The sequence below is a fragment of the Prionailurus viverrinus genome, chromosome X, assembly GCF_022837055.1.
Source record: "Prionailurus viverrinus isolate Anna chromosome X, UM_Priviv_1.0, whole genome shotgun sequence".
Taxonomy (NCBI): domain Eukaryota; kingdom Metazoa; phylum Chordata; class Mammalia; order Carnivora; family Felidae; genus Prionailurus; species Prionailurus viverrinus.
Genome location: NC_062579.1, coordinates 3,751,814 through 3,765,718, shown reverse-complemented (window position 1 = coordinate 3,765,718; position 13,905 = coordinate 3,751,814). Strand labels below are relative to the sequence as shown.

The following is a 13,905-nucleotide window of genomic DNA, read 5'->3' as shown; positions in this document are numbered from 1 at the left end:
AACCCAGGCTCTCAGAATGTCTGTGCTTGTAGGTACAGACCTGCAGCGGTCCCAGCAGACAGGTCTGAAAATGGAGCGAGTGTCTGGTGTCCCCAGATCCCAGGCTGTCTCAGGGTACCCAACGCAGCTCATCCCGCACAAGTCTGATGGGCCCGCACCGAAGACCAAGCTGTCACCAATGTGGTTCACCAGCCTGAGCACACAAGCTCTCAGGGACGCAACCCTGCACGCTGTCATCGGTGGGTCATGGAACATGGCACACAGATCGCAGAACTGCCCAGCCTAGCACCACAGCAGCACTCTCGGACTGCATTTGAACTGCCCCCAGTTAGTAATCTCTTGACCATTCCAGAACTCAAATGAGACACGCTGAAGTCACCTGGCAGAAGCCAGAAATAAAAACAAAATGTGTGGTATTCATCCACTGAAAAAAAAATCTGACTTGTGAGTTTTTCATTCTCAGTAAATATCCATTCTAATTTTGAATAATTTTTACTTATGAAATTTGTTTCTTTAATGTTTATTTTTGCGATAGAGCAGGGGATAGGCAGAGCGGGGAGGGGGGGGTGGACAGAGGGTCTGAAGCAGGCTCTGAGATGTCAGCGCGGTGCCCCACGCGGGCCTCAAACTCATGAACTGCAAGATGGTGACCTGAGCCAAAGTCGGACGCTTAACCGACCGAGCCACCCAGGCGCCCGTTGAATAATTTTTATTAAAGAGACTCTCCCCGCTCCCATCCAGCCTTGACGCCTCGCAAACCTGCTCCAGACCAGAACCCTTTCTCATCCTCCCATGCAACAGAAATCCCCGTCTCCTGCGCGGCTCTGGCAGATCGTTCAGGGAAGGCCTGTCCCTCCAAGACCAGAGGGAATGATGCACACAGAAGAGTAGACACCTCCGCAGCACTTTTCTCCAGGCCTAGTGTGGCCTCTAAGCACATGAACAACATGTGCTTGCTTGAGCTCCCCAGGCCTTCTCCAGTGACACAGGATGAAACTCGGAGAGCCCGAGTACCTTGGTCACGGCCATACGACTAGGGAGCGGCAGAGGTGGCCTCGCCCTGGGGATGTGGCTTCTGGGTCCAGGACGCTTGAGTGCTACCCCATCATAGCAGACGCCGGTGTGGGAGATGCAGCTCATCAGTGGCCCGAATTCTTCACACCTGGTGTCCACACTCTGCCACGTGACGACACGGCTCCTCCCACCGAAGAGGTGGGGCACATCCCACCACCTCTCTGAGTTCAGCTGCGGGGCTTGCTTTGGCAATGGAAGGTTAGCGGTGTGATATAATCCGGTATGTGGAAAAACACCTTTGTGCCCGGGTCGGTTCTCTCATGCATCCGCCACTGACTTCCCCAGGCCAGGCTGCCAGTTCCAGGAGAAGCACGAGAGACACACGGAGCAGAGTACCATGATCGCCGTACTGCACACTGAGATCTCACAGTTGCTTGTCACACAGCATAACTACGGCCACGGCTGACTGATACAACCTGTGTCCCCTGACTTTTGCCTGCCTGTAAACCGATCAGCTTTAGCTAGGCTGGCCTAAAGTTACACACATATAGAGAATCCATCCCACAATTTATCGGTGGCTTAAGAATTTGACCTATGGTGAGGACAGTTTGATCAAAAAAAAAAAAAGAAAGAAAAAGGACAGAACACAGGTAAGTCAAAGACATGCTCCATTCACTCAAAGACACATTTATTGTGTTAAAAGTCAAGCAGGACGATACGATGAGAGCTAAGTGGTAAGGGTCGAGCATGAAGTACGACGGCAGGATAAAAGCCACAGGCCACACCCCTGACTGAAATCTCGCCATACAGAGCATTCCACAGCTGTGCTACGGCAGAGGGGGAGGAATCAGCCGCCACCTAAGAATGCCAAGGGCAAAACATTAGCACCAGATTGTTGTTGTATGCAATAACATAGCTACGTACAAAGATATGTACATCGACTCACTGGAATCTTTGGGTCCCTGCTGACTAGACGCTGAAGAGGCAAACAGGGGAAGGTACAGGACAGTGACCCCATGTGCTTCGCGGCAAGGGGGACAGAGCACTGCATATTGCTGTGTGTAAGAGAAGGTCCTCAAAAGACCTAAGAGGCTGGATAGAGACACACACCTCCTGTTACTCACACTTTACATATAGATCATCAGAATGATTCACAACACTGTGTTCGAGGGGCAAGAATCACAGATAAACGCTTTGTCCAAATTAAAAGCAAAACACGCTGAAATTACTGTGTTTGTCCCCCTGAGGGAGAATGACAGAGGTCCGTGGACAGCCAACTTCACCTTCTCTGAAGTGACCAGTTTTCACAGGAAGGGACTACAGCAGGAGGAAAGGAGGACACGGCATTGGCAGGATGGGGATTTTTTTTCAAGTCAGAAATCGCTTAATTCAATAGGACTGGAAACTTCTGAAAAGGCATAGAGCTTTCTGGCATGAGTGGATTGCCAAAAAGAGGGTTTATTGCGTGCGTTGCCGAAGCTTGCCACTTTGGGACCCCCGTGGGGTGCAGAGGCGTCAGTGCTGTGGCTCAGGGGTCCAGCTCCCCACCTCTGGCTCATCAAGTACAGACAGCGGTCTGTTAAGACATTTGTGTGCACGTGTGTTCTGGGAAGGCAACCGTGGCCACGGACAAAGGGACGTGTCCCCACCTGTCGGAAAACTTTCATGGCAATAGGGGAAACGAGGATCCAAATGATCCCTCGGTCAACCAAATGTCCGATCATCACTTCAACATGACGTCGTCCAAGGGGCTGTCCTGCCATTTACCACGCGTTTAATCGGATGAGCATCTGTGAAGAAGCTCTACATCGGCGTAGATTAAACGGGAGTTACAACCAAGCCGATGGCGGTCGAATGTCTTTCCACGTGCTTATTTGATTGCCCGTGCACACGGCCTCTGTGCTGAAGCACCGAGTTATGTTTCTTGCCCATGTACTAACCAGCTGTTTGTTCTCTTGCTTCTGAAAGTTCTTCACACGTTCTAGATCCTTTGTCATAGACATGATTAGCACATCTTTCCTCCCAGTCTGTGACTTGTCCACTGGAAACTGACAGCATGACAGTGTCTTCTTAGTGAGCAGACTCTCTTGAGAAACTTGCAATTTCAGCTAATAAACAGAGGACAGAGTCTATAAACTGGCAGAAAAAGATCGGGTTTGGGAGTTGTAATACTCCATGGGGCCTCTGAAAGCGCAGAGAGGAAAGGTTCTTACAAGTAAATGGAAAGTAACCCTTACGGCATGGCAATAGATTTAAAGAGGCAAAAACAGAAACGTAGCCAACTGTCACTAACAACCATACACACACAAAGTAAGTGTTACAGGCAGAAGGTAATTTCAGAAATATGCTGTTGGTCTCATGAAACAAGTATCTAGCGAGCACATCACTCCTACTGGACACACTACTGACCGAGGACTTTCACTTTGCAGGAAAAGATCACTTGAACCGTGACGTCAGGACTGAAGCTCCTTGTGCTGTGCGCGTGTTTTAAAGCACGCACACGATTCTTTCTGTGGCGATTTCAGGATGCATGAAGCCAACACATAAGGTGTTCATTTCACAGTGGGTTTTTAACCACTGGGAAACCATTCCCCTTTCCAAAAGGTTAGTAACTTGTCATCATATCATCATGGTTTTGCTGGGAGACAATGAATGAAGGACGAGGAAGGGTCGACACCATCGGACGAATGGGGTACGACGGGGCAGCCCACGCTTCCCAGGGTAAGGAATTGCAGGGTAAGATGGGAGCCAGGGGTTCCCCGCTCACGCGCCGTCAAGACTCACTCGGGCTGCTTCCCGGGTGGTTGGTTCAGGATGTGAAGATGGGAGGAAGGGCACACCTACCAGTGAGAAGGACCACTTGCATGCACTACACAGTCTATACTGCGGGAACCCGCCACCTTCCGGAGGCTGGGCCACGTGTGGTAACCGGCAAAGCAAAATGGCTAATGGTGAGATGTTCTGCTCAGCGTTCAACGGGGAAGCTAAAACACATTAAATAGATCATCGCAAACACACACGGAAGTTATTGCTTCTCTAAAGCAGCCATCCCGCTAGGGGACGACTCGGGCTGCAGGACATAAATACCGGCTGGGGTCTCCGCGTGCATCCTCCGGAACCGAGCTCAGAGGGGCACTTTCCGGCCTCCGCCAGGGAGGGCCCTCCTATTTGCCTCTTTCGGGCTGCAGGCTGTCGAACAGACACTTGAGCTGCTCCTCGCCCAGGTGTATCTTGTCTTCCAGCTCGCGCTGCTCGATGATGAGGGCGGACTTCATCTTCACGAAGTGCTCGCAGTCGGCCAGGCTCTCCTCGCTGAGGTAGCTGGCCAGGATGTCGAACACGATCCGCTCCCGGCGGTCCAGGTTCTCCTTCAGTTCCTTGGCGTCCTCGTGCTGCTGGATGAGGACCCGCTGCTTCTCGAGCAGCGATTGCTGGGGAGAGAGAGAGAGAGACAAGCCCGTTGAGGACGAGGGCGAGAGCAGGGGCTCCGGGCGGCCGCCGCAAGATGCCGGCCACGCTGCGGGCTGCCTCAGGGGACACCCTGACGCCAGGTTAGGGACCAGGGGTCTGACGGCCTCTGCACGGAGATACTCGGGCGCGGCTGGCCCCAGCCCTTCCTCGAGAGCTCACAGGCTCGTCCCGCCTCCCATTTCTTCCCACTGGCCTGGAACGGCTCAGAGGAACAGCCTTGACGAGAAGAGCTGTCCCCGGACAGATAAGGACAGAATTCTGAGAGGCTCGAAAGGTGTAAAGGACTTAGGGATCCCACGCGCGTCAGAGGCCTGCCCGTGACAACACCGCGGCAAAGGCAGCAAAAGGCGCGGATTCGGGAGAACTCGCGGAGCGGGGTGTGTACACCCTTCCGCAGGAGAAGAGCCCCTGGGCGAGCTTGCAGGGCACGCGTGAGGGAGCAAGGACAGACGCAGGGAGACGGGGGAGACTCCCCGGCTCCCCGCACGGGGCCCGCTCTGGGGGACACGGGCGACCCCTTTCCCAAAATGTGGCACTCACAGCCGCACCGTCTCTCCGCAAAATACACACCTAACGGTCCCTGCCTTCTCTACGTTTAACGAAAACTAAGAAAGGAAGAGATGAGTGCATTCAGTCTCCCACCGTCGGCTGGGGGAGGCCGGGGCTTCATTTCCTCCGTGTGATTTTTTACTTGGACAGCAGGACAGCCGCTCTCATTCTGCCACTTTGCGACGTGGCCACGCACAGTTACCAACAGCCACCGTGAGAGTCCAGCATGCGGCGGCTCTCTGTAAAACGCCCGCACACAGAGAGCGCGCGATGAACGTGAGCGGCCACCGTCACTAAGCAGAAAGTGTCTTGGTGGGCGTCAGGTCCCCTGCCCACTCCCGTGCGACACCGCCCTCTTCAGGTCACGCGCACAGGGAATTCTCACGCAAAGAGGAGGCAAAGCAAATCCGTTAAACCCGAAGGGAAACAGGTGCTAACAGACCCTAGAGGTGCGCTTTGGATTATTAACATCAGTCAGGCTGGGGCGCCTGCACGGCTTTGTCAGGTAAGTGTCTGACTCTTGAATTTTGGCTCAGGTCACGATCTTGTGGGTTGTGAGTCCCAGCCCCGCATCAGGGGAGAGCCTTGGGATTCTCTCTCTCCCTCTCTCTCTGCCCCTCCCACGCTGGTGTGTGCAGGAACTCTCTCTCAAAATAAATACATAAAAACTTAAAACAAAACCAGTCAGGCTGACTAGGGACAGGAGGCTGCAGAGGCTGGGAGAGGACCTGATGGGGCATTTTCTGTCTGGAAAGATGGAGGGAGCCTCAGAAAACGTTCTGCCGTGTCTTTTAACTCGTTACTATGTTGTCTCTGAAAACCTTAGCGTCTCCAAACTTCCGCTGCCTGACGCAGATTTTCCTCCAATGCCAACCCTGCTGGAGACGGGGCCTCCTCACTGCCCCTGGCTGGGGGAATGCAGCACTCCATTCACAGAGAGCCCCTGGGACGTGCTGAGGGCTCCAGAGCCTGGTACTCAGGAGGACCACGTGCGTGGTCCTTAGCGTTGGCATTCCTTCATCATCCCCAAATTCTAAATAAAGTATCTGTCCGTTCCACCCACACGGAGGGAAAGACAGATTATAGAGGAGCTGAGTTGCAAAGACCACACTAGTTGTTCACTTAAATGAATACTCGAGAACATTCCAATTATGTATAAACGAATCTCTTTCTTGTTCAAGTTTTTTTGTTAAGAATATTTCTATTTTTGAGAGAGACAGAGCGCACTTGAGTGGGGTAGAAGCAGAGAGAGAGAGAGACTCCCAAGCAGGCTCTGTGCTGACAGCAGAGAGCTCAATACAGGGCTCCAACGCTCGAACCACAGATCATGACCTGAGCCAGTCGGACACTCAACAGGCGGAGACACCCAGGCACCCCTCGTGTTATCTTCCTCTCCTCAGATACATGTGGCAAAGACGAGGAAATCAGAAAGTGGAATCTGAACATCACCCAAGGGTCCCGGCTATTTTGTCAATGCTTATCCAGTACGTTCAAACGGTAGTCATCAATGACTTAGCTAAGCACAGAACGACAACGTCTGCGAGCTGCGCTCGAGAACATTTAGGTCGCCTGAAAGCGCTCTCACCTAGAGTAAGGGAGAGGGCTAACTCTTCCGCTCCCCTTTCAGAGAAGGAGCCTTATTAATAATAAAGATGATCATTTGAGGGCCTACACAGAGAAGCAAACTCCATGTTCTACTGATATCTGACCCAGGAAGTGAAGCCAACAAGGGGGCTATTACTTCCTGCATTCTGCAAACCCCCTAAGAGACACGTTCCAGGCTGCACACCTCAAGAGAGGGAGAAGAGGCAGACAAGTCCTCGACTGCTTCCAGACTGCCGTGTGCACTCCTGTTAAAAGCAGCAAAACATCACATTCCATTCTCAGTGAGACCCACTTACACGCATGGTCAAGAAAGGCGAAAGAGACTAGGTCAAGAAAGGAAGAGACACTTATCAGTAATGATCCGTGGGAACAGGCGAGAAGATGTGAAAAGGAGCCCACAGTTCTTCCTGAACATCACAGCAGCCCTGCAGTCCCATGACCACGCCTGTCAGGCCCTGCCCACCACACCCCCCAGCACCTGTCTCCCTCAGTTACCAGCAAAGTGAGGGAGAGCCCTGGACACCCGAAGGCGTCCTGCGCTGGGAGGTGCACAGGCCGCCGCAGGGACCGTGTGAGGCTTCAGGGCACCAACTCATGACGCCCCACGCGGAACCTTCCCGCAACCACCTCCCGCCCCGCCCCCCGCCGAGTCCAGGTCAGGCACGTTGTATCTACCCGATCACCAGGAGAAGTAGTGTCATCCAAATTATTGAGGGCGTTTTCTACCCGCGCCAGACGGCCCGACAGCGACAGCAGAAGGTTCACCACTTTGTCCAGGTCTCCAATGAACATGCGGAACTTGTCAAACTCGTTGGGTTTGCACACGTCTTTGGCGATGGCGTTCACCTCGTCCCCCAGTGCGCTGTTGGCACGGATGTCCTCCAGCAGGCTCTCCCGGGCTTCCCGAAGCACTTGCAGCTTGCGACTGATGCTCTCGATGAGCTCCTGCTGTAGGGCACAGGGGGGCATGCAAACACTCGTTAGGGTGACCCGACCTGGCACCCGCAGCGGCTGCCGGGCCCCGTGGTCTCACGTAAGTGACCCGCGTGGGGAAGAGTTGATTTCGCATCAACTTTCTAAGAGAGGCTTTCTAAGACCCGGGGAGGGAGAACAACTCCTGGTGAAGTCCCTGGCGTGACATTTAGACACGAAACTAATCTATTCTCCTCCCGTTAGTGTCCTATCACACAGCGATAGGTAGGACGTGGCCCTTCGAGATAAACCTCATTTCACCTTCACCTTGGCCGGGATTCTCGGGGCCCACGTGAGATTCTGTGCTTCATAGTCTGCAATCTTCCAGTGCAAGAACTGACACGTACACAAGTTATGGAGTCTCACGCCTGCTACTGAATGGCGTGATTTAAACGTATGCTCCACACACAGCTAGCAACTTAAAGTTAAAACAAATAAAGGGATGTCAGTAAAATTAAGTCTTTTGAGAGTAACCTGACTTGAATGTGACCGAAATGCACATATATTACTACCTTTTTAAAAATATGGCAAGAAAGGGGCGTCTGGGTGGCTCAGTCGGTTAAGAGCCCGACTTTGGCCCAGGTAATGATCACGGTTTGTGGGTTCGAGCCCTGAGTCGGGCTCTGTGACAGTTGAGAGCCTGGAGCCTGCTCTGGATTCTGTGCCCGCCTCTCTCTCTCTCTCTGTCCCTCCCCCACTCATGCTTTGTCCCTCTCTCTCTCAAAAACAAAAGCATTAAAAAAATATTTTAGATAAAATAAAATAAACTGAATATGGCAAGATATACGTCTCAAAAGTTATCATTTTATGCGTTTTTCAGCGTAGCACTCTGTGGCATTAAGTACATTCACGTCGTGGGCAACCGTGACCACCGCCCATCTCCAGAACTTTCTCATCTTACCCAACTGACACTCGGACCATTGAACATGAGTCCCCCATCCCCCTTTTCCACAGGCCCTTTAAGTGATTATCTTTTAAAGGGGCAAAAATAAAAAACAAAACATATAAACTGGCCTTCCTGCTGAAGTGGCAGGATTTGAGTGGCAAAGATGGTCTGCCTCCTCTGGTAGATCTGGGGAAACGCACAGGGATGGCTCTAAAGGAACGCAACAGGTGAGCCCAGGCTGCCAAAACCACTGTCTCCTGAGCACGCATGTCTGCGTGCCGTCAGGCCCACCCCCAGCAGAAGCGCCAGGGTGTTCACCCCCACGTGCTGAACCACACACAGCCCACGTGAACCCCCGCACGCCACAGCGCCGAGGTGCACAAACCCAAATGAAGACTGCAGAATGTGAACGTTCACGTCCAGTTAGGATGTTCGGCTCAGCCGGCTGCAACAAGGAACACCACGTATAGAAAGTGGACCTATGAAGTCCCCCCACACCGTCACCGCGTGTCCTGGGCCCTTTACAGACTCCAACCCCACAGGGAGCCGGCAGAGCCGAGCGGAGAGAAGTCACCCGCCCGGAGGGAGCGACGTCTCATTAAGCTCTCCAGGACCGCTGCACAGGGGAAAAGGAGCCCGCACCTCCAGGACTGACACGAAAGCTGAACGCGTGCCTGCGTGACAATCACCAGCCTGGTGGCTTGCAGTAGGTACGCTTACTTGGCAGGTATCAGCAGTCCTGCGTGCAGGCTGAGAAGGTGCCCCGGCTTAACAGACAACAGTGGGGTAAAACCCGCCTGTCATGGGGGCGCCGGGGTGGCTCAGTCGGTTAAGTGGCCGACATCAGCTCTGGTCATGATCTCACGGTTTGTGGGCTCGAGACGACAGCTCAGAGCCTGCAGCCTGCTTCAGACTCTGTGTCTCCCTCTCTCTTTGCCCCTTCCCCGCTCGTGCTCTGCCTCACTCTCTCTCTAAAAAATAAGTAAACGTTAACAAAAATTCAAAAACAAAAAACGCCTGTCCCGATGACAGTTTAGGTGGGCAAAGTCACACGGCGGCACGAAAGACACGCTGAGCCACGAGCAAGGCAGCGTATGCTTTGCAGGAGCCAATGATGTGTCCGCTTTGTCTGCGGAGGAGATGCTGACGAGAATCCCCATCGGGCGTTGATGCGCACGCACAAGTACGTATAACGACAAGTCCACGGCCTGGAAGGGCATGGGCACTGCCTGCTCGTGGTTCAATCTGCCTAGGGCTTATCGCAATGTCTGGGTATCCTGCAGATTAAGATGGCAAGCAGTTTCAGAGGAGAGCCGTCCTCGTCCTCACTGCAGATTCATCGGCATGGGTTTTCTCCTAAAACACCCAACATGGAATTTATAAACTGCTTTGGGCTTTTTTGGGTCAGGTTCTAGTTAGTCTTCCCTCACTAATTTATTTATTTTACTTACTATTTTGAGAGAGAGAGAGGGAGAGCAGAGGAGGGGCAGATACAGAGAGAGACACAGATTCCGAAGCAGGCCCCAGGCTCCATGCTGTCAGCACAGAGCCTGATGCAGGGCTTGAACCCACGAACTGTGAGATCACGACCTGAGCCGCAGTCAGACGCTCAACCGACTGAGCCACCCAGGCGCCCCTTCCCTCACTAATGTAAAGCTGTATGCGTCTACAGTTCTCTGATATTTTCTCTCAGAATGTGGGCTGATGCTTGTGTCTCGGTGCGTCTGGTTACCTACCTATCTGGGGAGACGGTTTAAGTCAACTTCGACTCCCATGGCTAAGATGGCCTTTTTCAGATACTCATAACTTGAGGGAAGAGCACAAAATGGATTGTAGGGATGGAGAACCTTCCAAATTCTCACCTGCAGGCAACCCGTAACCCGAGTGAACACCTCAAGCAATTCAGAGGATTGTGGATGTGTGAGGACGCCTAGCCAGGGCTTCTGGTAATTTTCCTGTTTCATTCTTCTTTAGCAATTATCGTGATAAAGTTTTCACACCAATGCATGACATGCGCCTTCAAAACCTGCAATAACAGCTGAGCGAACTTGAAGCTGGACGTTCTGGAAGGAGCCCAAATTCCTCTGATTCCTTTATATGTCTTGCGTAAAGTTTTATTAGAAATACCCTCCCCTTCTTCCATAAAGGGCCAGACGCTGACTTTCAGGGATCTTGGGACAAGGCCTGGCCCAGGAAGCATGCGGATCACTGGTTATCAGCACCAGCCGGGGTGCAGCAGGCCTCACCCGCCACGTCAGAGGAGCCTCGCGCGAGCCCATCCGCTTGTGTTCTGCAGCACATGGCATTCAAGAGGGCCTGGGGGGAGAGCAAGTGGTGGCAGAGGCCAGCCACCACCCCCCCCCCCGCCCACCCTGGGTCTCACAGCAGGTGCACTCCTGCCCCTTACCTCTGTTTCCGGTGCCCCCCCGCACACCTACTTTTGTCCCCCTCTGTGGGGGGAATGAGGTCTTTTCTCTCTGGGCCTCATGCCCACGTCTAAGTTCCAGGGAAGAACCACAACCCTCAGATTCCAGATGTTGACCATGGAGTGTCTGCTTCTGCTGAAGAATCCCATATCTCAGTTGGGCCTCTTTCTGGGCAGAGTGTGCCTGAGCCGCCTCGGGTGTAAAAACGGATTTCGCCTTCCTGGGGTAACGCTTCCAACCAGCCACCACAATTCCCTCTCTGCATCCCTGTGTCCTCAGCCTTCTCCTAAAACACAGGGTCACCCGATTTGGCACTCGGGCTCTGTGAGCATGCAGCGATGCTGGGACCATGACAGCCAAGGTCCCTCTGGGCACGTGGGTCCACATGTGATTCGGGGTCAAGCCACTCTACCGTTATGGCCCATCAGGTACATCCACACGTCACGGACCTCCTTCTCCCCACCGTGACACTTTGTACAACCACACGACACAGTGTATTTGTGGGTTATGGGAAGGAGGCTGAAAAGACAGGGTGCCAGTTGCCTTTGTCAAATCAAGCCGAAAACCAGGATTACTGAGTCACTAACACCATAGAGAACTGTGATTTATAGCATTTGCCATTTACTGTGAAATTACTCAACATTTGCATCTGGAATAAGATATGTCAGTTGGGTTAAGAATTTAATCATGCGAGGGCGCCTGGGTGGCTCAGTCGGTTGAGAGCCTGGCTTCAGCTCAGGTCATGATCTCATAGTTCGTGAGTTCGAGCCCCGCATCAGGCTCTCTGCTGACAGCTCAGAGCCTGTTTCGGATCCTCTGGCCCCCTCTCTTGCTGCTCCTCCGGCCCCCAAAATAAATAAACATTAAAAAAACCCAAGAATATAATCATGCGGAGTAGGTTGGGGGGGGGCGGGGAGTAGGCTGTCAGGAGCCAAGTTCACAGGGATTCATCTCAATCCCAAAGCAGTCATCTAAGGTGAGGCAGTTGCCCAGCAACTTGAGCCTCCCAAAAGCAGAAAGAGAAAAGAGCCACCCAGATGAAGGCTGGGCAGTACCAGGGCGTGCCCCACCCCAAACTCATCACAGCACGAGAAACAAGGCCATGTCGTAAAAAGAGTCTGACTTCGTTTGGCTCAGGTCATGATCTTGCGGTTCGCGGGTTCGAGCCCCACGTCGGGCTCTGTGCTGACAGCTCAGAACCTGGAGCCTGCTTCACATTTTGCGTGTCCCTCTCTCTCTCCCCCTCCCCGGCTCACGTTTGGTATGTCTGTCTGTCTCTCTCTCTCAAAAATAAACATTAAAAAAGAAGAAAGAAAAAAGAAAGAAATTGGATATGTGATTGGAAGCCAGATACAAGCCCAGGACTAAAATTCTTATCTTTTATTCCCTTTAATTCCCTTGAACAAAAAAGCAAATATTCCCCAAACTGAAAGTAAATTTCTCTCATGCATGGGTCACAGTATTTCTTCTATTATATCTGAAATCAGCCAGTGGTGTTTTTAAACCACCAACTATACACGCATAATCTTTTGGGAAGATTTTTGTTAAAGAAAAAAAAAAAGTGTTTTTTTATGAAAGCAGTTTTCCAAAGTACTAAGCATATGGTAAGTGCTCACAAAAGGCTGCTTCCCTGCTTTTCTTTCCCTGGTAGTATTTGACGGGCTCAAGGCCCTGGAATAAAGAGTACGTGCTAGCCTCCGAAACGGACTTTCTTTGGCAATCCCGTCATCCGTTTAATGCTAAGGCCTTCCTAAAAAACTAGGTAGTCACCTAGATGCCACAGGTCTGGCGTGCTGACAGATCATGGAGATTTAAAGCTAATAGGGCAGTTATGACATTGACACTGACAGCAGTAATGCTGTCCCTACCATGACCTCATGGCCACTCACTATGTAGTCCCTGACCTCATTTCTGACTTTATCTCCAGTCCTACCCTCCTGGTCCACATAGCTCCAGCTAAAGCCACTGCTGCCTCTCCAATGTGTCACGAGCCTACCACCTCAGGACCTTCGCAGCGGCTGGTCCCCTTCCCCCAGTGCACCCAGATATCCACACGGCTCACCCTTCACACCACTCTAGGTCACTGTTCAATCATCCCCTCGCCGGAGCCCTCTCTAGAATCACCTTCCTTTGTTTCACTCGATTCTTTCACTCTGTTTGAATTCTCTCACCATCCAATGTACCACATTAAACGTTGGCAAACTCTTTCCATAAAGGGGTAGACAGTAAAGATCCTCGACGTTCCAGGTGGCGTGGTCAGCTGCAACTACTCAACCCTGCTTCTGTGGAAGGAAAGCCACCAGAGAGCATCTCTAAGTGAATAAATGTGCCTGTGTGTCAATACAACTTTGCTCACAAAACCAGGTTTGGCCCACAGGCTGCATGCAGTGTGCCGACCCCCTACTGTGTATTTGTTTTCATGTGGGCTGAACAGAGGCTCCCCTCTGGAAAGGAAGGGCTCCGTTCTGTTTGGTCTCCTGCTGTATCCCTAAGCGCCTGGGAGTTCTAGGAGCCAAGAAATGCCGCTGCTTGGTGGACAAAGCACTTTACAAGCACTATGTGGGGACTATGATCTCCTGGCTGCAGGTATTAGAACCTGATATTCAAAGAGAACAGGTAACTTGCTGAAGGTCACAGAATGAAGTCCGCAGCATTTTAACTAGGGTGGAAGGGACAGATTACTTGGACTGAGACGTGCGGCCCCTTCTCTGCCAACGAGCACGATTTCATTGACAACGGCCTTTCCTACCTTCTTCACCGACAGGTCGTGGTCCAAGTCGCTCCCCGAATCCTCCTCGGGCTCCTGCTGCTCCTGCAGATCCTTCATCTTGATCAGCAGCTCTGCCTTGGGGACCGAAGTGCTGTAGTACGTGGAACTGGTGGCCAGGGACATGGCCGCCGGCACGCTCGGCTCCTCTCTCCTACGTAAAAAGGTCAGAACCGCAACTGGCTGGGACCCTACGCGCACGTGCCCCCTTCCAG

General features: G+C 52.4%; 1 protein-coding gene across 13 annotated transcripts in view; it reads right to left on the bottom strand.

Annotated features, from left to right (window-relative positions):
• Nucleotides 1–1,685: 1,685 nt before the first annotated feature.
• Nucleotides 1,686–13,905, bottom strand: part of SHROOM2 (shroom family member 2) — a 160,582-nt gene continuing 148,362 nt past the window's right edge. For 10 of the 13 annotated variants that reach the window (XM_047843645.1, XM_047843649.1, XM_047843648.1 and 7 more), the window contains 3 exons: nucleotides 13,673–13,844; nucleotides 7,315–7,587; nucleotides 1,686–4,445 (listed from right to left, as the gene is read on the bottom strand). In XM_047843645.1, the coding sequence (XP_047699601.1) occupies nucleotides 4,179–4,445; nucleotides 7,315–7,587; nucleotides 13,673–13,844 (712 nt within the window). In that variant the 3' untranslated portion in view covers nucleotides 1,686–4,178. Of the gene's footprint in view, nucleotides 4,446–7,314; nucleotides 7,588–13,672; nucleotides 13,859–13,905 lie in introns of those variants that run through there. The other 3 variants (XM_047843646.1, XR_007148905.1, XR_007148906.1) reach the window with 3 other exon arrangements.